Source organism: Hippoglossus hippoglossus, chromosome 18 (assembly GCF_009819705.1).
Source record: "Hippoglossus hippoglossus isolate fHipHip1 chromosome 18, fHipHip1.pri, whole genome shotgun sequence".
NCBI lineage: Eukaryota > Metazoa > Chordata > Actinopteri > Pleuronectiformes > Pleuronectidae > Hippoglossus > Hippoglossus hippoglossus.
In genome coordinates, this window is record NC_047168.1 from 1,467,535 (window position 1) to 1,492,514 (window position 24,980).

At 41.3% G+C, this 24,980-nt stretch overlaps 1 protein-coding gene across 1 annotated transcript in view; it reads left to right on the forward strand.

Annotated features, from left to right (window-relative positions):
• Positions 1-24,980, forward strand: part of adam19a (ADAM metallopeptidase domain 19a) — a 201,814-nt gene that overhangs the window by 14,092 nt on the left and 162,742 nt on the right. Inside the window, exon 2 of the mRNA XM_034615091.1 lies at positions 20,463-20,542. Within this exon, the coding sequence (XP_034470982.1) occupies positions 20,463-20,542 (80 nt within the window). The remainder of the gene's footprint in view (positions 1-20,462; positions 20,543-24,980) is intronic.

Sequence of the window (24,980 nt, forward strand, 5' to 3'; positions counted from 1 at the left end):
TACAGCTTTTCTGGAATTGGAGGAATAATTTTCGCCGTGTCATTGGATCTGGTGATTATTCTATCCTACACACACGCATTGTAAAGGCAGCTCTCATTGTACCTGGTGTGAGGGCAGGTTAACGGAGCCTTTAACTATCATCAGTGTAGCGATAGGGAGCTACTCTCCCCTTGGAAAGCCCTCACGCTGACAGATAGCATCAGTTCAGTCCTGTGGAAAAACTAAGAAAGATGAGAGAGGTGAAGAAAAAAAAACTAGGATGAGCTTAGGAATCCTTGAACTGAGTGAGAGAGAGAAAGAGTGAGGTTAGCAGATGAAGTCTTCGGGGATTTGGGATATAGGAAATATAGTGTAAGAGTAAGCTGTTTATAGGGGGATTGGGCTTTGCACTCAAACACTTAGATGGAGAGCTCTACTGCTTCTGTCACATGGACCCATGGGATTTTTAAAACCTTGTGTCCTTCGATTTGGGCCGAATAAGCGTTGCGGTTCTTTGTTGCTGCGTCCACACATTGTTATTGTTTAATGTCCTGTTCTCATGTCCATATTTCTTAATGAGATGCTGCCCTTTGATAATCAGCTGTGTAGCAGGGTAGTGAAGTCAATCGGATGTGTCTTTTGTTGTAAAACTGTGTGACCAGCGCATCCAGACTGGAGTTTTCTCAAGTTGACTCATTTACATATGAGCATGGGTTATAGATTGAATACAACCATTGTCCCGCTGATTGTTATGGGTGCATTCTCAAATTCAGTTCATGGGCAGTGATTTGTAGGCTGCAGGCGAACTGCTGCACAGTAGAAATACCAGCATATAGAATGTTCTTTCTTTTTTTTTAATTAAAAAAACAAACAAACAAAAACAATCAGCGTGAGGAAGAGTGGTTTTACTTTTAACATCTTAATGATACCCCCACCCGAAGTGGACCCCTGCGCACATAAAGCCCAGTAACACTTGGAGGCATAGATTTGTCAGGACAGAGCGCCAAGATGTAAGCAAAGCAATGTGTAGTTTGTAGTTCAATGCAGCGAGGAAAGATCAGACCTGTGCATTCCTATATATCTAAGAAGAAATGATGTGATTAAACTGTAGTGATCCTTTACTTTTCCAGGAAAATGTGGAATTCTGTGACTTTCTCCAACACTCTGTGCAGACAGTGTGAAAGATTTGTCATTTATCTGTGACATGATGTGCTAAATTGAACATGCATTATTAAAATCACGAAAAACCTGTGTGCAGTCCTCCTAATTAGCAGAACTCAGTAGTAGCCTTGAGCTATGGGAATGAAGGATAACCTAGAACCCAAAATGACTTCTCTATATTCCCACTAATATCTGATATGTTTCTGTAAAGCAAACTCGAAGCAGATTCTACTTGGTGCATTGTTTTTCAAGTTGAACTCCAACTTGAGGCATTTTCACATAAACCATTTGAACATAAAACTAAACCCTCAACAATCAATATTGCATATCTGCCTTCCCAACTGTGCTATCCTTCTACAGCCCCTACCTCCCTGCTTTTCTATTTCACCATCAATTTAGTTCCAAATCCATGTAATTTCCCTGCTGCGTGGTTTTAAATGTTTATGAAACTCTTCTTCAGTTCTCGGAAAGTGCCTTATAACCATTGAATATTTGTAGTTTGCTTTGGTTTTGCTTTTGGTTTGACACAAAAATTAACGACATACACTGCACTTTATCATGAAATGTTTAGGATGAAATCACAGATGGGGACAAAGTGCATTTTTACTGTGGGGCCCAGCAAAGTGAATGTGAGTGCGTTGCTCTTTGGAATATTTAAGTAGTCATTTTGCTTTTAAATGAGAATTGTGCTTCGGGAAAACAGCCATAACAGTACAGTAACATATTCTGGAGGCATTTACATGTCGATAGCGTAAGTGATGTATTCATAGAACTATTGATTTGTATGGTGTCCTTGATTGTAGACTTTCAAATTTGGGACAGATTTGGACACATATTCTAGAAGTTTCATCTCCGTGGTGCAGACTAACACAATGCTGTGTAAAGTATAGGGTATGAAAAGTTTTAGACTCATGCAACAGGCAATGCAAATAAATGGACCACCCTCTGTATTTTTATTTAATATTGTATCATTAGGCTGAATGATAATAAATAACATAGGCACAGGGATTGAACCTTGGGGAACTCCACAGGTTATGTCTTTTTTTTTAACGACTGCTTCATTGTCACCTGAGGTGTTATAGTTCTTGTCATGGAGATGAGAGAGAACCCTCCACAGGACTTTTTCTGCAATACCAACCCAATGTCGCAGTTTATCGTGTAGTAACTCATACAGCAGGACTACGAATGGGATTAGTCTCAGTCTCTGTCTCTCCTCATGATTATGGCTTTTCAATATTGTATCCTGCCTTATAGATAAGTATTCATGCATATTGGTGGTGAAAAATTCAGGATGGTAATTTAAAAGCTGAAGTTTGAACAGTAATAACAGAATCCACTCTAGGTTTTATTCAGTTAGAGAACTCATTTAAATATTTATTTCAAGCATCAAGCATAAAGACACGTGTTGTTTCGCAGCAATGATATGGAAGACTTGGAAAGTTGTTAACTAGACAGGTCTGGAGAGTTAGATGACTTGTCCCTCTGACTGTCGTCATTCTACCAGCTCACTCTTCAGAAGACAGAGATCACAAAAAATGAGTTTCTACCAAGATCTTTCTTTTAATGAGGCTGTTGCATTAGAAGTACGAGTCCTTAATGCCTAGTGAAAAAGAAACTGCTACACTGGCATACACCACGTGTCACACTTTTTTTATGCTTTGTGTTCGTACTGCAGGAGTTGTGAATACATTTACGTTTCTCAGTGAGTGTACAATTTCAGTTTGGGGAAAAGTGACATCCGTCCTGTCTTTCTGTCTTACTTTCTCTCCTTGTTGCCGACCAACAAACTTTTGCCCAGTTTCGCAAAAAAGTCCCCAAAGTCCCCATTCAATCTGGCACTGGATGGCAGGGAAAGCGTATGCTGCTGTGCCATCTCATCTCTCTGGAGCTCCACACTGGGCATTAACCCCAGGGAAAAGAAGAAGGGATTCAGCTCTTGAGTGGGACTGGGCATGCATGATATGGAACAGTAAAGCAGCGGCTATGCAAACAGGCCAGATCTGTCATCACTGGCAGTGCTGGCAGTGGCAAAAGGCCAAACAGAGGTGGCTTTTGAATGTGACAACATAAAGCAGCTGATTCCCCCCCCCCCCCAATTTATCTCCTCCCCTTTTTGTCTCCCTAGAGAGCTATCTCCACGCCCTTTACAAAGTGAATCCATACAGTCATTTCTCAAGAAGATAAAGTATTTGCTGTGTCTTATTCCTCCTTTCTATGCACATGCCTCACCCCCGCTCTCCCTCTTCCTGTCGCCTAGCCGCTGGGGTAGCTGTCAGATATAGATCATGCCCCTCATTGTAAGTGCCGGGGGTGAGTTTGAATCCTCCGGCTTTCTCCCTTGATGTTGGCTTTGAGTTCCTCAGGGTCCCCAGGGGTAAAGAGAGTAAATTTAAAAAACATTAATAAGCCGAACGTTTGAGGTGTATGTGATGGGGAAGGACAGGGTGTAAGTCCTTGAATATCTAATCAAAGAGCGAATGTAAAACAAGGACAGATTGTTTGGGCAGTGTGTGTTTTTTTAAAGTAAAAGAAGCCTGAATACACCACACACATCCTGTACAGCTAGTCTGGTTCTATGGATGGCAATGTGGATTGGTCTGTTGGTCCATTGCGAAATACTTCATTAACTATTCGATGGATTGGCCTTAAATGTTTTGCAGACATTCATGGTCCTCGGAGGATTGGCTCCTGCTAAGTGCTGGCTGTCTGCTGAATGGTTAATCCTTTCCAGCTGACTATAGTGCCACTGTGTTCAGACATGCCACTGTCCTGTAACCACATCACAGCTCACATCATTAGTAGCAGCAGCAGCCCCCCCGGCCCAGTCCCCAGCAGGCTCGTATTCTTACCAGGCCTTACAGTTCCCAGGTTTATTCCTGTGTCCCAGTGTTAACTGCTCATTTATCTCTTGTTGTAAAATATTTATATCCTAACATTTTACCAGAGGTGGGAAGTAACAAAGTACAAATATTTTGTTACTGTACTTGAGCAGATCTTTCAGGTATCTGTACCTTACTAGAGTATAATTTCTTCTGACAACATTTTACTTTTACTGCCTACATTTTACCACAAATATCTGTACTTTGGTTTTAATGCATATGAGGGGAATTTTCCCATTATTTTTTTTTATTTTGCATCATCGAGCTCCACCTTTCCAACATCAAGAGAGATTTCAATCTAAATAGAACAGAAAAGAGGATTCTTTGTTCTGTATCTACCAGTGCATATGAGCACAACATACGTAACAAGGACTTATCGAGACGAAGCAGACAAGAGGGAGAATCAAGCGCAGAGACGTGGCGAAGTGCACATCTGTGACAATTTTATTTGAAGTAAGAGTGGTTCAAGTTAAATGGTCTTCGAGCGATATTAATGTGACATGAGTCTCAGTTTGCTTTGCACAGATATAGCCGGAAGATAACTCTTTTACTTTTATAATTTGAATACATTCCAGAACCTGTGCTTTTATACTTTTGCTTGAGGAAAGATGTTGAATCAGTACTTAACACAAGTATCTGTACTTCTACTTGAGTTAAGAATGTGTGTACTTTTACCACTCCTGCATTTTTACAGCACAGCAGAGTGTTTTCTTCTTCCTGTAGAACATGTTCGACTGCACATAGGGGCGTTTGCTCATTTTGTGTCCAGTGATGATGCTTTCTGGAACTTTTCACTTCCTCCCCGTGACTATAAATTCTGCCAGTTAGGGATCTACTCTGTCCCATTCATCAGATAAATTCACAGGTGTAGGTGAAGGTGGTGGTGAGAAGTCCTTGACCGCAGAGAGCAGGCTTCATTATTGCGCTGCTAGTAACTGTCCACTCTGCCGTGGAGGGTGTGACACATATTTAACACTAATCGGCAACCATAGACAGCAATCGACATCCACAACAGTTCCCTCCATTTCTCCGCGCTTTTAAACGACACATATGCAGAATAAAACAGCTCTGACATCTATTTTACTGGGTCTTTAACCCCTATAAACTGGGGCTTAATGGAATTGGAATATCGTATTCCATAGAATCCTACTTAAAAGCATTGGATGGAGTTTCCAGGGTGATAAGGAAGATATATATCGCTGCTGTTTATTTAAAATTGTACTTCTCAAGGCTGTGAGCGCCACATTCACCATTATATCGGAGCTTAGGCAGAAATCTCACGGACAGATATATATATATGTCTGCATGGTTACATCCCAGCTGAAGTAAGTGAGGAAAAATGTCTGTGTAATTTGGCGAAACAACACTTCACTGCCAAGCGGATGTGTCCGTCGACTCCCAGTGTGAGAGACAAGTTTAAGAGGGGCTGTCAGAGCGGAGCAGTCCAGGCTGCAGCAGCTGCTCTGTCAGCCCATTTCATGCTTCCTAAAAACTAGACGTTACAGGCAACAGTCGGCGCTGTCCACGTCCACTCAGTCAGCACAAAGCAATAATGGGAAGTGTTTTCCTCAAGGAAGGATGTCTCTTTCCCAGGGAGGCCAGTCACCACAACCCAAATCTTTTATGCTATTCATGGTAATTTTGTTTACCTACTTTTTTAAAGTCAAGCGCTTGAGGGATTTGCCTTTCGGGGCAGCTGTGGCTGAGGAGGGAGAGTGGGTAGTCCTCTCACCAGAAGGGCAGGGGTTCGATTCCCAGGTTCAGTTTGCGTGCTGTGTATACGTGTTGTGTGAATGTGATTTTTACTGTAAAGAACTTTGAGTGGTCTATACGACTAGGAACATGCTATATAAATACAGATCATTTACGATGCCATTGGTGTCATTACTTACAAAACACAGGTTACTTGTTTCTCACAATATTCACCATCAGCATGTGGCTGGAATTGAAAAGCATTGAGCTGATATATATCAAAATCTATACACCTTGGGCCATTTTATGTGTAGACGGCCTCCACCTCATTTTATGTTCTCAAAACATTTACTGATATTAATCTCCTGACTATCATAAAAAGTGTTGATGCAGCGGATTTTGCAATTGGGTGTGTAAGCATCTGAATTGGGGATAATCACATCTCCCTAGAATAAATGGCAGGTGAAATGCCAGCCAGAAAAAAATAGCCTGAAAGAATGTGACAGCCTGAGCATAGAATATAATGGCTTTTTTTTCTCAGAGCATTTCACTTTGGTGGAGTTATTAGGAGTTTCACAACTTGCTCACGGCAAACCGACGTTCCTAATCGACTGTAGGTGGAAGAAAACATTGTTGTAACCCTTGTTGCAAATAAAAAGCTGAATACCACAATACAGTATCAGGGAAGATGGACTGTCTACAGCATTGAAAGAACATTTCTATGCTCTCCTGACCCTTCATTTTATGTATTTGCCGGTCTCCTCTCAGGTTCTACTGTAATTATCTATCTGCTGTTTTTTTGCTGCTGTGATGACCCACTTTAATTTCATCTAATTTACAGGGACTTGTGTACCTTGTGTCTACTTGAGCAGACAAAAGACAAAACACATTATCCCCAAGTGATTAATTATTTCAAGTCTTTTGGGTGTATTTATCGAAGTGGGGAGATTCACCTTGAAGACAAGCTGTTTTACATTGGTAAGAAAATAAAAACATTGTGTTTTTGATTTCCACTTTCACCAAAATGTAAATGCGTGGAATTAAAGTGGTTTACAGGAAGTAAGTAGATTATAATGAACAAAGACCAAGCTGTGTCCTGTTATCATAACTTACCGGCTTCTATATTGTCATTTTATTTATGATCCTCAATCTCAATGGATGTAAATTTTGGAGTAGCAGGGAAAAATGATTTGTTGCAGAGAAAGAAAGATTTACTTTATTTTAAATAGTTCACTGTGCAAAGATGCTGAAAATACCAGTTTCTGCGGACTGTCTCCGCCTGGCCTCCTAGTATAGTGTTTGTAGAAATTCAGGAGAACTCAACATGTGTATAAAGCAGCGGATCCCCGCTTCTAACACGCGACAAACACAAAACTGAAAAAAGACAAAAAGAAAAAGAAATATTTCCAGTGAAAAAGCTGTTACACATAGAAGACACAGACGAAGACGTCAAGAGAGTTTATGGTGATAAGAGCTGACGGGCCGCTGTAAACATGATCATCTGATCTCTGCAGCAGAGCTAATACGGAGGATTTGTTGCTGTCGTGAACGCGTCTGTGCAGAAAACCTCCCTCTGTGTGGTGCATGTGTGAAAAGCAAACTCTAGGTTAACTCTGTAGCCAATTCTCTGGATATAGAGCACTCTCTCTCTCTCTCTCTCTCTCTCTCTGGAGGTGAGAAAAAGGGCAGAGTTTGAATTCTCTCTGAACCGCTCCATCCTCTTTCTTCATATAACTGCTTCTGACAATTTTTATGCTGCTGAGACGGTGACAGCTGTGTTTTTGGGTTGTCCGTACGTTTGTTCGACCATCCTATTCTACAAACGTTCACTCGGACTCAAAGATGAACTACTTCGAGTTTGGTGGTCAATGGACAAAGCTCAAGGTCACTGTGACCTCTCAAACCACATGTTTTGACTTGTGAATGTGATATCTCAACACGGCTTTAACGGAATTTCTTCAACCATGTTGAGCATCTTCAAGCAGTTTGTATCTGTCGTATGTCGGTGTCGCAAAATGCAATGAAAATGGGAAAGTTCATGTGCCTATTGGTTTCTCAACAGTAAATCTGCATTTTTACCCAGTTCTTATATTTGCCTTGCCTTGCCTGCCTTTTCTTCTTGATTGCTCTGTCACAAGATGGGGACAGAGAAGTTAGGCAATATCATAAGCTCATAATGGAAACTGCTTCAGGTCTCTTCTCAGTTTATTTTCCCGAATGAGTGTAAAATAGAGTGAAAAGAATAATTCTGCCTGACACTTTCTCCTTAATGACTCCCCAAAGTCCAATGTGGATTACATCATGTAGTACAATGTATCAGAGCCCCTCGGTTTTGTCAGTGTTTTGACTTTAAGATGGGCTCAGTGCTCTGCTTTAAATGCGGATTGTAAATCCAGGGAAGTTGGAGGCTGAGCTTCACCTTCTAACCTTTTTTCCCATCATGAGATTTTCATGAACGACCAACTTGGAGAGGAGCTGAAAAAATTGCTGGTTAGAATATAACACATGAATTGATTTACTTTGGACCCAGGGTAGGCTGTTGTGGAAGACATGCCGAACTGCCTCTCTCAAACTTTGTCCAACCCATTATTCATCCGTCTCAAAGTGGATGCTGAGGTCAGAATTCTTCCAAACTTTGAAGCCGCTCAGTGCTCTGCAGCCTCCGCTTTGCACTCAGCCAGATGTCGAATTATCCAGCAGCATTAACAGAGCTATAATAGGAGACAAGTCGGCGAAGAGGGTGAAGAACATGACATGCGATTACATGAGAAGAAGCATTTAAATGATCACCAGAGAGCTCTATCTCTGTTTCTGACAGATCCCCTGAGGTTGGTGTTTAGAGCAGGGGGATAAGATGGTGCATCCAATGAGCTGCTGCTAAACCGAGTATTGAGGTTTAGGATCTTGTTTAAAGGAGCAGCTGCCCTCATCCTTCCTCTTCCTCACCCTAATTACTGTTTCCTGCAGAGAGGATGTCCTAATGCCAGAGACTCCGGACCAGTGTGTCATCTAATGATTTAGGCAGTGAATGAATATTGAAAACAGATGATCATTTTTGTCAGGCACTGCCCAAAACACTCCCCTGATGCTATTTTAGAAAATGGAGCTCAATACCAAGTTAGAAGTGAAATGTTCTGAATTTTGGATTTGGATTTCCATGACCAGGTAACATGAACTGAGTCTGTCCACTACAGTTGAAAAGCAAAGTTGAGCCGCACCAAGTGTATCAAACCAGTACCGAGCCCTGTATCCGAACAAAGTCCCATTTTCTAGTCACACATCGACACTTCTTGTGTGCAAAACAAGTACTTTTACAAGTTCAAATTGAACCCTGCAGTAATGATCGAGTTCCATGTAAACTCAAGTGGATTGAGTGGGCACCCTTGTTCTCCGAAGGATATTCAGAGGTGGGTTGCTTCGGGGAGGATGTCATTGTTTAGCAGAGTGTAGCTGGAGATAAGTAAGTTAGATGCTGATATTCCATTAGGTTGTTGTGCTGTGCTGCACTTTAAACCACTGCGATCAGAGCTCATAATGTCTGTGGACAACACAGCTTGGGGAGAAGTCTTGTTTATCATGATGACATGTCAGAAACCTGAGTTCACTCAAGCTGCAGTGAACACTTTTTTGTCTACAGCTCCTTAATATGAACATGTTTTTACAAACAATCAAGACTGGTGCCATACTTGACATATCACATCCCACCTGGTGCCTCCATTACCCACAATGCAACTTGATTATTAAATGTTTGGGTTGTGTAATGCTAGTGGAAGCTAATGTAGCCTCAAGCATCCCTCAGCAGAGATGTGGAGCAGGCTCCAGAGGTTTGGTAAACTCACCCTCAGATTTTCTTCCTTTCCAATCTTTTAGTCTTCAGAACCAACTGATGCTGACGCATATGATGCGATCACTTGAGGACATTTATCAGATATCACACAGCTCCCTCTGGAGACTCTCAAGGCTCTAAACCACGTTCTTCTCATGTGCACAAGGGTCCTCAACACCTGGAAACCGATTTTGATTTGGGGAACCAAAGATATTCACTGTACAGTGTTACAAAGTACATGTATTAGAATAGACTTATTAAATTCAAAAGAACTGCAAATATATCCCCAACTACTAAATATGAATGTTGTTCATTCCTTTGAAATTCTAAATTATAAAGAGTAGATTTGATTCAGCTCACTATATCTAATATTTTTCTGAAAAAGAGGGTAACCATGACCAGCACTCTTAAACAAGTTTCATGATACAAAATTAGATCAGGGAGTTTTTTTCTCTCCACAGTTGCTTGCTTGTCAGTTATTATATATATATATATATATAATGAACATATACAAACATAAATCGTTTGATCGACTGTTAGTTCAAATGGTTTGAGCATTTGACTTGAAACTAGATGAATTTTAAAGGTGTAGAGCTTTTAAAAAATGGACCAATGTGGAACTAGAAACTGGAGCTGAACTGATGGATAGAGCCCAGTGCCTCTACTATTTACCCTTAAATATTGTACATGACCTGTATTTGGTGAGACTTAGAATGATGCTGCAGTTTGTTTTTGGCTGCCTGCGGAAAGAAAAAATCTGTGTCTAGATGCACAAGTATTTTTATTGATTGAGCAAAGAGTAGATGATGGCTCCTCTCTGTGGCTAAATCAACAACTTCTGTGGCTGCTTCACGATAGAACCCTTCCTGCTGTTTGCCAGTGGGATCAGATAATCGTGAAGCAGTAGTGGTCGAGTTTGTATGACAGTAGCAGTTGCTGTAGTAGTAGCAGTGGCAGTAGTAGTAACACAACAAAGGACTTCCCGCAGCTATGCACCATGAAAGAGCATCAGAGAGGCTTCTATCTATAGCAGTGGTTCTGCAACTGTGGAAGGGGGGCATAGAGCCACGGGAGGGGAGGTGTGGATGAATAGGGGAGAATATAGAGTAGAACTATTCTGAAAATGAAAGGGAGGGAAAATAAAGACCAGGGTTTTTTATCCTATCCTGCTGTTCCTTAATACACATAAATTCTACTTGGGTCCTTTTCTTAGTAGTTGCTACCCCTTTCATTGGTTCTACAGCTTGTGCTTATGACAACAGATACAGGATCTGGAGTTACATGCCATCACCTGGCTGAGGCAAGAGAGAAATTAGTTAGGTTGATTTTTTATTTCCCATGATTTTGCCCCTCTAACTGGCTGTGTACTATGCGTGTGCACCACCCGGGTGCCAAGACTGGCCATTGAGCATACTGGGCTGCCATATTAGTTGGCTGGTGGACTGTCAAAAATCTGTCAAAGTCTGTACAGGCTCTGTCAGTTATTTTACTGACCCTCTGTATGTGCCTGTCATGGCGCACATGAAAGTGTGCTGTATGTGTGTTGCGAGTGTGGGCTTACTGCACCTGCCCCTAATGGGTATATTGGGGGCAGTGGACCATTTTTGGCCTCTGATGGGGGCATGCTAGACATTTTCTTGACAACCTTTGTGAATCACTGTTCTAAAAAATGAACTGCAACTGACAGCATATTTAAAGAATGGCTGCATGACCACACATTGAGTCAGTCACCAGCAGGAGCACGCTGACCCGTGAAAACGCACCTTCTGATGTGGGGCTGCTCTGGAAATGAACCACCTATGTGCAATAGCATGTCAGAGGGTGAAAGGAATGGATAAAACAGGATCTCAACCTCAGACAACCATAGATTTCAATAGCACTCTGCTCCTCTCATTATTTTGCACTTCCAGGCCAAATGCTGCTGCCATTTGATGGATTCCTGTCTGTGTCATCAGCTGTTGGTGGTTGGGCTTCGCTTGTGGGATAAAGCATTTGATCTCGCCCAACTTGAAGAAAATACACCGCAGGTTGCTGTTCTGATATCAAGCTCTATAACCACAGCAGATTCAAAGGCTACTTTCCCTGTGCAGAGCCTTTTGTTATAGTGTTATTCAACTATGCAGATTGCACACCACACAGAGCGCGTTGAGGAACGAGACAGATTAATGGATTACTGTACAAACAGGGAGAGTGTCTTTCAGGCACAGTGGATTCAAGGCTTTTAGAAGAATAGGTGACAGGAACATGACAGAGGCCTGTGGTGACTTGCTGGGTGCTTTCGTTCAAGCAGTGTGATGGACTTTCCCAGTGGGATCTTGGCTCAGTTGGATCTTAGCTAAAAGGGTAAATGGCCAAGAGAGCAGTCTCGCGCAGTCAGTGGTCTGGTTGTTGTTCTCAGATTTGGCGACATCGTCTATCAAGCTCCTTAAATATGTCCGATATAGACATATTCAACTGATACACTATTTCTGAGTCATAAACATGAAGGAGAATTTTGTGAGCACAATTCACATTAGGTGCAGCAATGTGCTGGTTGAACACAAATCCATCCACGTTTTTAGTAAAACTTAATTCCTACCAGCATTAGGTCTTGGAGATGGACCTGGGCCAATTAATCAATTATCAATTCAAGTCAATTTTATTTGTATAGCGCCAAATCATAATATACATAATCTCAGTTTACATAGAAAAGATTAAATAGTAGAGAGGAGTAGAGGGACCAGGAACAGTTGTGTAACCATCATGCTTCAACTCTTTCAGGCTGTTTGCTATAATGAGAATAATAAAAGTGATACATTTAGATGTAAAGATGTTATTAATGATAGCAGTACCAGTTAATATAATAATAATTATAATAACAGTAATGATGATAAATAATAGTAATAATAAATATAATAGTATACCTGCAGAATATGAGAGAGAGAGATAGAGTCTCTAAAATTCGAAGTTAGTGACGTGTAGTAAAATAAATACATATGGGGGCAGAGAGACAAAGAGAGGGAGAGAGAAATGTGCTCAGGGCATGATGGGAGTTCCACCAGCAGTCTAGGCCTATAGCAGCATAAGTGATGGTTCAGGACTCCGCCCCTAACTATAAGCTTTATCAAAAAGGACTGTTTTAAGTCTCACCTTAAATATAGAGATGTCAGATCCTCCATCATCCATCAACACACACTCGAATGGGTGTGTGTTGATGGATCTGTATTGGCCAGAATGAAGCCGATTGCTATGCCCATCTGTGTTTTGTCCCCCTCAGCCTGCTAATGTGATAGCAACACTCTCCTTCAAAACAGCTGGGCTCTATAGATTGAGCAATCTGCTGCACGCCCAAGTGAAAACTGAAAACAGACACTGGTTCGCCAAGTACCTAGAGTCATCAGGCTACATGGCTAATTCTCATCTCATAGCAGAAGAACGGTGTAAAAAAAAAACAGTCATCAACAGCTTCATCTTTAGTGGACACTGACACTTTCACCGGTTACTGTGACAAATGGCACAAGTGGCAGGTCACATCAATTTAAACCGATTTAAAGTTGGCATGACTAAGTTGAGGACTTGTCTGTAGTGGGGTTTGTGTGCTCTCTGTAAGCGGGTGTCTGCCCTCAGCCAAAGATCATTTGTCAGGGGAAGAAGTTAAAAACACTCTTCAACACCCCAGCTGTGAATGGACTGACTGTGTCGGTGGTTTCAACAACTCGAGCGGAGTGATACAGCTTCACTTGAGTGCTTCACATCAGTCACATGAGTAGTCTGGCATTTAATATCTTCCAAATAGGACCTTCAGTATTTGGATAAAGAGGCTTGTAGGGAAACAAGGTGCTTCTTCAGTTTGATTCGTCATTTCAATCAATTACTCAGAAAGTATTGGGTTCGGGGACTGTATTGGCAGATACATCTTAAATACATATTAAAGGATTGATTGTGTCCAAAGACGCTTGCTCTCGACATAAAAACAACCTACTGATTTAGAGCTGAAAAACTGAAGCTATTTACTGTGTTGTTCAGCCACATAACTAGCAAGATATGACGGACATTGCTCTTTGCTGATAAAGAAAGATTGAACAGATATTAAACATGAAGGGCACTTAGAGAGCGCATACTGGATACGTTGCTGGATCAGATCTGGACCAAAATGAAATGGTTCTTTCCTTTAAATATGTGATAAAATATTAAATTTGATTTCTCAAATTGGAATATCTTACCACATTATATTTATGAATATTTAAAGAGAATAAATTAAAAACTAAATCTCACACTGTATTTTATTTTAAATCTCAACAGAAATATTCTATGTTAAAATGTGTCACTAACGTCATAATGTAAAAGTTGAATCAACACTTTAAGTATCTGAATTTGACATTGCTTGTAGATTAAACACCATTTGTCTATTTGTAAAATGTCTTGTAAAAGAAATTGTAGAAGTTATGATTTCTCTCTGATCGACACATGCTTCACACACGCACCACACACCCATGTCATCAATTCATCAATCATGTTCCTGACCCCACTGACATGATTCCACGGCACCTGGACTCCAGAGTTAGATTTAAGATGCTGCCGCCTTCATGCTGGCAGGTTAATAACCATGTTCATAGTCACTGGCTGATTATTGATTTTTTTCGTTGGCTTTGGGAAGGTAATCTTGAGACGGTTTCTTCTTGTCATGTCCCAGACATCTCCTGTTGGCTTCTGGTTCAAAAACGTCCATTATTCATTTGGTAGAATTGGAAAGGATCATTACTACAGGTTGTTTTGCGGCTTTAATCTTTCGTAGCTTGAACAACTGTGTGTACTTGTGTATGGGTTTGATTCAAATGCTTGATAAACCACAGCCTCTGGTCTTTATAAGCCTGTTACACTCCAGCCTCATATTGCATCTTGTTGTGTCTACCAGATGATATCAGCTAAATGTTCCCCAGAGTTGAAATGAAAGTTCTGAAAACCCTTTGTCTGTTCTCTTCACTGCTTTCCTGCGAAGATTAAAACGATGTTGTTCCCTAGTTATCTGTGATAGAATGTATCGCCGCCTCAGTCGATGTATATGAATCACTCTGTTTTAAATTCAATGTTCCCCGAGAAGTGTTTTTGTCAATTTGAAGGGAGCTCATGATTCATCTGAGCTGATCTAGTCATCGTGTTGAGATGCTTGCTCAGTGGAAATAGTCGCCATTATTCCACAGAACTGCTCTGGTGATTTGACTCGAAAATCAAGTCCGGACGAATACTGAAACAAAACCTGAGGAAACAATACTCATCCAGTGGCTGTGGAATATACATTTTCAAGTCTATACAGCTTGGATAAAGAGAGATTGTCCCAACAGGTCGTTGCCATGAGTAAGCATGAGACAGCGGTGATGCAAATTTGACTTAAAAATGGTGTCTGTGCTCACAGTAACTTAGCTGTTAATACATCATAGAGGCCGTTTAGACCTGGTGTTATCACCCATCCAGAGGGATCCGCTCTAAGTCTGAAAAGGTTATGAAAACACCCAAGAGGCATTGAGAACATATTTGTGATCCGATAACTCAGAAGACATTGGGAGGTGGTTACATTGCAACTGTTTCATAATGTGGCATAACAGTAGTTTTACAGTTCAGTGTTTCACATACTGTACATCGATTTATTTGTGGTCACCAACACAAAATGAACACTGACCACAATATATTGATTTTCACTTTTTAAAGCCCCTCCTGACACACACACACACACACACACACACACACACACACACACACACACACACACACACACACACACACACACACACACACACACACACACACACACACACACACACACACACACACACACACACACACACACACAACCACAACCACGTTTATTTACATATACACAATGCCAGGTGTGAGGTGTGAATGATGAACTGACCACAGATTTTAATACCGGGCCTGAGTCTATTAGCAGGGGCCAGATCAGTGTTCCTACTACAGGGGGTTTAATTCCCACAGAATCAACATTTTAAGTGTGGACGATCTGAAAAACTGAAAAGCCACGGGGATTTATCTAGCTATATATTTTTTAGAGCCTTTTTGCCTTTATTTGATATAAAAAGTTGAGATAGAATTAAAATGTAATGAGAGAGGAGGGTAGAAACGTGCAGTAAAGGTTCTGGACAGCTGGGAGACCTGCTGCTAATATATATATATATATATATATATATATATATATATATATATATATATATATATGCCTGTGTGCTACACACATTTACCATTAACCAATCATGTTGCTTCGCCCAGGAGCATTTCTAATGCTGCCATGAATGATATTGAAGAAATACATCAAATCCAAACGTAATGTCCTGTTATCACTCATTTTAATATTGTTTCTGCAGCTCCGTCCTGAGTATGTGACTTTATGTTCGGTCACTAATGTGTGTAACATGATCCAGTATGCTTCGATGTATCACAGCTCATAGCTGCATTCATCAGAGGTTTTATACATCAATTGCTGTTGGTATATTGTCACTATTCAGTAGTTTTTTCGGTTGCTGAGACTTACCTCCTGCTAGCACCTCCAGTTCAGCAGCTTTTGTTGTCTGTCTATCAGCAGGCAGCGAGGCCTTGACTGCTTCCCCTGATCACACTCCTTTGTGAAGCGTTCTTATTTATCTCAGCCTCATGATATCTGAAATTGTGGTGTGTTTTGTGTCGTGACAAATAAGTAATGAAACAAGAAAGAGGACATTTCTCACGGAGTGGTGTTTTTTTTCTTCTCTTCCTATTTGTGCGCGTGTAATTCAGTCGTACTTTAAACGATGGCACTGTAGGTATTTCAAATTGAGCCGACTCTGATGTAATAAGGTAGAGATGGAAAAATTTGATGACTGATTGAGTCTGATAACGAAACATTATTTGGGCTGTTTGCCAATTTCACCATTTTTTCCTGATTCTTTTGCAGTCGTCTGGGAGTATACAAGTCACTATAAGTGACTATAATCCACATTTTTGTAATAGTAAATCAAATTAAAATGGAAAAGAGTGTGAAATGTGTTGCTTGAAGTGATGAGCCTACAGAGAATCATCAGCTGAATGTGCTGCTCCCCTCGGGGGGGCTTTGTAGTGGCTTTCATCTCATTATATCTCTGGACCACAACTTAACTGTTTTGGGTAAATCTCTCACTGCTTTTATAGAGTCGTTTTCCGATCCACCAGCTAGCTGGTAGTGAATGTTGGACTTACGGCCACAATAACACCACTTCAATGAAATAACAATGTTGATGTGCAGCTTCTGGGTGTGGAAATAAGCTCTCCATGCTACTAAAAGTTGATGAAGCGCTAATGTTCTGTTCACAACTTGTCTACGCCGAACAAAAATACAAGTTATTGGAGGTTTAAATTTAAAAACTACACCACAGATGATATTTATTCATTCAAGATGACTGCTGGTGGTAGTTTACAGGTACATGTGATGAATATATGAAATTTGAAATTAAGCGTCTTGTTTGAAATAACAGCTCCAGCACCAGGGACATAACTGGGAGTTGACATGGTCTGGGGCTAAACCATAGGCTGTATATAAAGATGCACGCCATGACAGCTCCCAGAGGTGAAGCCAAATCATCTGGATCGCCCCCTGGTGGCTGGCTGCAGAACAACCTCTGTCCCCTCCATTTTTGCAGATGGACACTGACCAAACTAAATAATCAAAGTACAAAGTACATGATTTCTGTGATTTTCTGTAATCCTAAACGTATATGTTCAAATGGTGAATTTTTCAGGTAATTTTGTTTCTTGACGCGATTAAAATGAGCAGAAACATAATTGAAAGCCCAGGATGATGAGTGATTGGTTGGGTGGGTGTATGGGACATCTATACTGCAGCTCCCCTCCCCATTCACAACTACACAGCTAAAAGCAGTGCCCATATCCGGGAAATTTCCTGCTTCCTTTTTGCTCAGTGGGAGAAAAGTAGGGGCATTTCTGACATGGGCTGAGGTCAGGGTAGGATTTTGTATTAATTAATACATTTTTTTCAATGAGCCTGGAGTGCTCCTGTGGGTTGAATGGAAATGTGTAGCCTTGAAAAACCTAAGCTTAACTTAGGTTTGTCATTTCACTGTTTATAGCATGAAGGCTTTTGGAGGCTTGTGTTAAAACGTTTTGAGGCTAATTGCCACTGTGCAATCATTCATTTGTTCTGCGGTGAATTTCCTAGTTCTTATTTGAATTTTGATCTAAAACCTGCATTTATTCTCCCTCTACAATCCAAAACTTACTTTTTCCTCATACAATTTTGAGTCAAATTTCTCTGAGCTATCAAGTGACAGTGACATTTAAACCAAGAGTTTTAACACTTTTTCAACTTGAACTTCATCAAGGTAAAAAAAACTGAGAGATGACAAAGTAAGTTGCATTCCCAACACCGCTGAAGTATAACGGCTCTGTGGCCCACTCCCCGTGCAGCTGAGGAGGAGATACAGTTTGCTGCTTTGTTCCTGTTCCCTGGATGTGAGAAGATGCAGCCTCCCACCTGACTGTTCTTATATGTTTTTATATCTCTCCATTTATGGGAACAGCAGAGTGTGTGGGTGGTATGAGGACACAGCGATGGCCAAACACAGTTTAACATCACAACCTCTAGACTTGCTGAACTGCACGTCTGCTTTCACAGTAGTGCCAGTCAATAAGCGTAGGCAAACTCAGGGTCAGACTTTAAGGCGTCATGAATGTTTTTGTTTTTGTTGATAAAAGTCCGACGATTATTAACATCTGCAAGCTGCTGGAATCCATATATATACAACCAAATGAGGGTTTCATTTACAGATAATAATAATATTTAAAATAGACAGCAGTCAAAGTACAAATTCTGGTCTTGCTTTTCATAAATACAGCTCACGAGCTTTAGGCTGTGTCTGAATTCATTCCCTTCTTCACTTATTCCCTCTTCCATATATAACTATTGGTTTTTTTTCTCCTGTCTTTATTCAAGAGCGTGGTCTTTCAGTTCGAGAGCTTGACTCATTGATTTTGCGCTCAGATTTTGTAATGCTCTCTCTCAAAACCCTGCGCTCAAATATACTCTGCCTTTGCTCGATTTTGTGCGCTCCAGCTGCATCTGTGCACGTCTGCTCTCGGATTTCTCTTCTGCTTTCTGCTTTTTTTTTTTTCTCTCCTGAAACTGTAAAGACCAATGCGCTTAAATAAAGATCCTATATAAAACAGTCTTAAGTCTAAGTGATCAGTAACCTGTGATTTCAGACACAACAGTTAAATCGCATGTTGTAAGTTGGTAACTCCCATTAAATATCTGTGGATCTTTAAAATGTGATGCATTGTATGGTGGGACTGTTAGAAAGTACATGGTGCCACGGGCACTATATGTTCTGCTTTAATCAGCCTTTTTTTTAACACAGTCGAGTTACAACTCAGGAGGAAGGATACAGCTGTAAGCGGGATCCTTAATGTTAAATGTCGGAATGCACCAGCAGATATCACAGTACGTAGCTTTGCTCAATACAACTCCCTCGCTGAAGTGCTGCAGCTGCTAGCCCTGGCACTCCCACTACTCTCTACTGCAGTCCAGAGAGTTTGCCTTTAATAATGGCCATTGATAATAATAATCAGCTGTCGTTGTGCGAAGTGTTGTAATGAGAGAGAGAGAGAGGGGGAGAGAGAGGGAGAGAGAAAAAAGAGACAAATGTTCTGTTCCCTAATTGAGAGAATATAGTTAAAGCCGACTGTGGGTTTCTGCTTCAACTCCAAACATGTAGCCTCCACTTTCTATTTAAATAACATGCAGTTGCTAAAATGTTTAACGCAGTAGCAGCATTGAATGCACACTGTCCATAAACGAAGGACGAGACATCCCACTGATTTAAAAAAGGTTGAAAAAAATCTATTGATTATCAAATATTTGTCAATAATATTTTTGAAGATTGATTTAATGATTTACTGATTTAGACTTTAGCCTTCTATCTTTTTCTTCACCCAGGTTTGACTGGCTGGTTTCTTTGTCTCTACTTTTCCCAACGCAGATGGTTCATTTTCTCCTCCCCTTGTCAGCAAAGTGAATGTTCAATGCATGTGCTCAGTAAATCACACGCAGAGCTGAGTGAGACGGATGCATCTCATCCTGGTATCGATTTGTTTCGATGATCATGTAGACAGTGAACTGCTCATATACTACATGCTCTTTGCTGTATAATGCTGTACCCCTGTTCATTGTCGCTGTGGCTCAATAAAGTTAAAGGGGTAGTTCACCCAGAAATTAAAATGCATTCATTATCTACTCACCCCTATGCCGATGTGGGGATGGGTGAAGTTTCAGGGGTTAACAGTGTAGCTGATTAGTGACCTATCTTCCGACGTGAAGTGTCCGGAAGCCCCGACATTCATATTCAACTCGAAACAGGGTCATTTCCACCGTATTTTAAGCTTAAAAGTCCAACAGAAGTGGCTTAGCTAGCGCACGTTAGCATTTCCGACGGTCCCTGAATGCAACTCGTCAGAAGATATCAGAGGACATTTAGGCTAAAAACTTTGCGTCGAGTCGAAATTGAATGTCGGGACTTCCGGACACTTGGATGACACCACAGGAGCAGAACGGCGGCATCATATACTGGGTGTTCTGATGGATTGGGTTAGGCTCACTGAAAATGGTCCAGCAAACCCTGAAATGTGGGTGTTAATAGCCACATTGTTTATCCACTTTCGGTGCAAATAGCTGCTTCCATAGTTTTGCCAACATGTCAAAATTGACTTTTATTGTTACCCTGTTTGCTTTTTTCTCAGTGGTGTAAAGACACGACACCGTGTGCAGCCGACTGCATTCATTTCACTGCTCTTCATAACCTCCGTGTGAGCATTTCCCATCTGTGTTGACCCTCCTCCACATGTAATGTTACAGTCTGTGTAAGCAGTCCTACATCCTATTAATCTCCCTGCTGCTTTGTGTCCTCCAGGGCTGAGGAGGGGAAGGACAGTGACGGCGCAGTGGATTTCTGAAGGCCGAATCAAGAGGGAAGCTGAGACCCCGCCACAGGTCAGATATCTCATCAACCTTTTTTTTGACCCCACACTGACCTCACCGAATAAAAAGCAGCTTAAACGCTACAACTGCCTTGCCTTTGGCCAATCACTTAACTGTTATGGTGAGACCGACATGTGTCTGGTAACAAGAGTAAAAGTCTGTTTATGGACACAATAGCCTGTAGTGGTTATTACATACAAGATTTACTTGTTGTACAATCTCAGCCACCCACACTCACACACTTTTGCTGAAGCCTCACCAGTGGTGGGATGTAAGATATGAAGGTCATAAAAGTGTTCAGCTCAAATATACAGTATAATGAAGCATTTTTTTTTAATTTCACCATCTCTTCTTAATGGAACGGCTTTTGGTGGTTTAAATATTTAAATGTTGCAGACGACCTTTGTTGCAAGATGCTTGTTTTCCAACCACCCTTCGTCACAGTCTGGTTTTATGGCTAAATGGAGGGCATCTGTTCAGGTCGTTTTGTACTCGTATCCTAAGGGGACACTTGACATTGTGGTGAGATTATTGATATGGAAGCTTTTTACTGCCCCTTGTTTTCAGCCACCCTATTCTCCACAGCCCCCTCATTGGTCCACATGCAGTTCTGAGTATTGCATGCCCGCACGCACGCACACACACACAGACACACACAAACAATGCACACACAGGTGGAAGGACAAGCAGGTTAAAGACTGTGGGCCCTTCGGAAACTGATGATTACGGAAGGGGTTTTTGACCAGTGTTGCTAATTCACCAGCGAAAACAAAAGAACAGGCAGCTTTAATGTAGATTAAAGACTAAAAACAGGACATTTATAATAGTAATGGTTTCCCAGACTACCGAGCCACTTTAGAGCCATGTCATTATAGTTAGAATTTTGCATCACAAATTGCAGCGAGAGTTGTGTGTGCGTTAAATTTTGAAAAGCCGAACCGCCCACTTTTCACCTCACCATTACCTTGACTGACTGTGCTGACATGTTAAACTCTTCCTTTTTTACTGTCTCACCCCTCCCACATGCAATCTAGGATACCGAAATTTGGCGTCCGCCTCGAATATTTCTGGGGGCACAAAGTTTTAGTTGGTTTTGTCGACCATGATTATCTTGTCCCCATGCAACTTCCTGATATCGTCCCCATGTTCTTTATGCTTAGGGAAAGGTTTTTGGTCTGACACCATGCTGCCACCAGATCCACTTATTCTCTCTAAGCTGCTTCATTACCATTGCTGATGAGGCCCCCATTGCTGTGGAGAACAGATGTTACCATGTCCTCAGTGGAGTAGTCAAACTGGATGGGGTCCAGGGTGATATGTAAACAACCAAAAATTGTACAAGTCTTCCAAATGTCTTCTTCCAAAAGAAATCATATAAAGATTGCTGGTTTAAATTAACAAACTGGTGAAAGTAAACACTCCCCTCTCTGTATATCACAAGCTTCCCCCACCTGTTTGCTGAAACATCTCTGAAGCACCTGTAAAGGGTGAGAAACCGTGGTTGAAAGGCTCCTGCCTAGGGACCGTCAACTTGTTATGGCAGTGATATCTGTTATTGTTGACAAGGAGTTGGATGGCCTTGTCCAGCTAAGCATGGAAACATGGCTCAGTGCCTTGCTGTACAGATGTCCCTGTTTGGCCTAATGGTTGCCTTGGCAAGGGAGGAGAAGTCGGGGTAGGTTTGTTGGGGCGTGAGAGGAAATGAGTGATTGTAGTCGAAGCTTGAGGCCTGACACCTTGAGAGCAGCCATCAGTCTTGTCTAGGGCCTCTGTTTGAAGAGAAAACCAGAAATCAAACATTTTAATTCTATTTCATCCTCGCTTTTATTCTGAAAGTAAGGTCAAGGTCAAGGTTTGACTGCCAAAACAGTTAGTTTGTAGATCAAGGTTAGAGAGACTCCTTAAACCTTGGTCTCTGTTCAATCAACAATTCAAAGTTTACAATAAATTAAAAGCTATGACATGCTTATATAATGAGTGAGTTGAAGTGAGTCAGCAAAACCAAAGCTGCTTTCAGACATCGATGCACTCCGGATGACCCCCTGAAATTATCCACAGGGGGTGTATGTGAGAATGCAAATGTCCGAGTCCGATTGTCTCCAACAATCTCCAGAGTTTCTCCTGCTATCCCCTTATGTCCGAGGGAGGCAGTGTGACAATACAGGAGGAGATTATCAAGAGGATTCACTGTGAGCGCATTGACTATGTTTCTGACATAATAAAATCACGACTGTTTGCCATCCTGGCTCCCAAATTGTGGAACGAGCTACCCATTGTCATCAGGACAGCAGAAAATACACACATCTTCCACCTCAGGCTAAAAACACATCTGTTCCGACTAAAACTCACACTTATATGTTGCACTTACATGTAGCACTTTGTAGTTTGGCTTTTTTGAAGCTAATGTACTTACATGATTCTTGCTGTTTTGAGTTTCTACCCTCATGGTTGAATGCACTGATGGGTAAGTCACTTTGGATAAAAGCGTCCACCTAAATGATATGTAAGACAAAATGTAATGTGACGTGTGACGGAAGTTAAACTCCAAAAAAACAACACCAATACAAATATATCGGGACAAAAAACAGGAGCCATACCCGTAGAAGACACCATCAAAGATTTCATCATGGAAAGACAGCTTTTGGTGATGAGTTGTGTTGATGTGCTGTAAACTCAAACTAGCAGAATCTATACGCTCTGTCCTGTCTCCTGCATGCTGCACCACCTGATGCTCCAGAGATTGTCCTGCGCATCTCACCCAAGAATCTCCTGCTGCATTCTGCATATGTGAAATGACACCATTCTGCACATTTTCCTGTCCTGAGAGCTGATAAATTCCTTTTCATAATTGTCAAGCTGACACAGGAAAGACAGTGAAAATGACTGGATCTCTGGGTTGAAGCCCAAACCTGAAAGTGTTAAAGTATTGCAGCACATCAGGCCTTTGTCAGTTCATTCTCATTTTCCTGTTGATGATTCCCTGCAAGGCTCAGGCCAGCTCCCCTGATGGGTACCATGTAATTGACGGTAATCACTGGAGGCGTCTTACTGCCTCTTGTGCATCTTAATGCTTACAATGATGGGGAAGAGAAGCCCTGCAGAGAGACATTACCTCACAGAATGATTTAGACCCATGTATTCATCTGCATACCAGAGTCCTCACGCTAAACAGCATGCCGAGGAACGGATATTGATGCTTGACTGGCCAGTGCATGCATTAGTGGAAATGGAAGAGGGTTAGTGTCAGTACAGGAGAGATCAATGGGATTAGAAAACAATAAGAAAAGCAAGGTGGAGGTTTGACGGCGAACATTTGTGTGCTCCTTTTGTATGATGAGAAAGTAATTGATAACCACACAACAGCATAAGGCCTCGTCTTCCCTTAGAAACGGGCCTGAATTGAAAACCTTTTTGAACATGTTCTTGATCATGCAGAATGGATGTTTTAACAGGTAGTAGCAGTCTTGTATTTACATATATATACATTTTTAAATGGCATGGGTCACCCAGATTGGTTTTTGTCCTTAGGGCAGCTTAAGGGGTCCAGTATGTTTGAAACGATCTAATTTGTACAACGTGGCGAACTGAAATGTATGATATTGCCCTTGGATGTACTCAAAAGTAATTGAAGCGTTAACCACACCTACGTTCACAAATCTCCGCACCTCGCCTGTGTTGAATGGACAAGATTGTCAGTTAAATGATCTAATGGGCATGCTTGAGCTCCTCGGGTCATGGTCTGATGAAGACTGGCATTGTGTGAAATTTGCAAAATCTCTCGTTCATTTCAATTAGGCTGTTATGTGAAGAACAGCCTTGTTCTCATAAAAACACACTAAACACAGAGGCCAGCAACTGGTGAAATAGTGAACCTCAATATTTGCTGCAACACTATTAGGACGTATCCTGCAGTTCACACAGTCGGCGAATGTAATATGCATGTTCACGTTCCTGGTCTCACAAGATCTCAGTTGGAAAATCCTGTCTCATAGTATTTTCAATGAAATGCACTAATTTGGCATTGAATAAGCCTTCAAATTTGTGGATGCTTTAGTTAAACAGAACATCCCAGATTGCATTACATTGTCTCCCCAGTACCTTAAACAACACAGCCCTAGCCCCTTGCCTTTTTATACCCTAACCGGTAAAAGCCAAGGCATATTGGTTTTGGGTTTTCAATCCCTCCATCCAATCCATCCATCTGTTTCTTGTTGAAGGACTCGGTTCATATTTGGCCACTTGGTTTCAAGGATGAAATAGATCCTTAGATGTGTGAAGCCTTCACATTTTTCGATTTTTTTTTCTAGCCCCTTGCAGCAACATCCAAAGCATTGTCTATTTTCATGGCTACAACTTTGTGTTCTATTCGAATCAGCTTTATTGGCCCGAGCATGTGAACACACACAGGGAATCTGACTCTGTTTGTTGTTTCTCTGCACGAACGTTCACA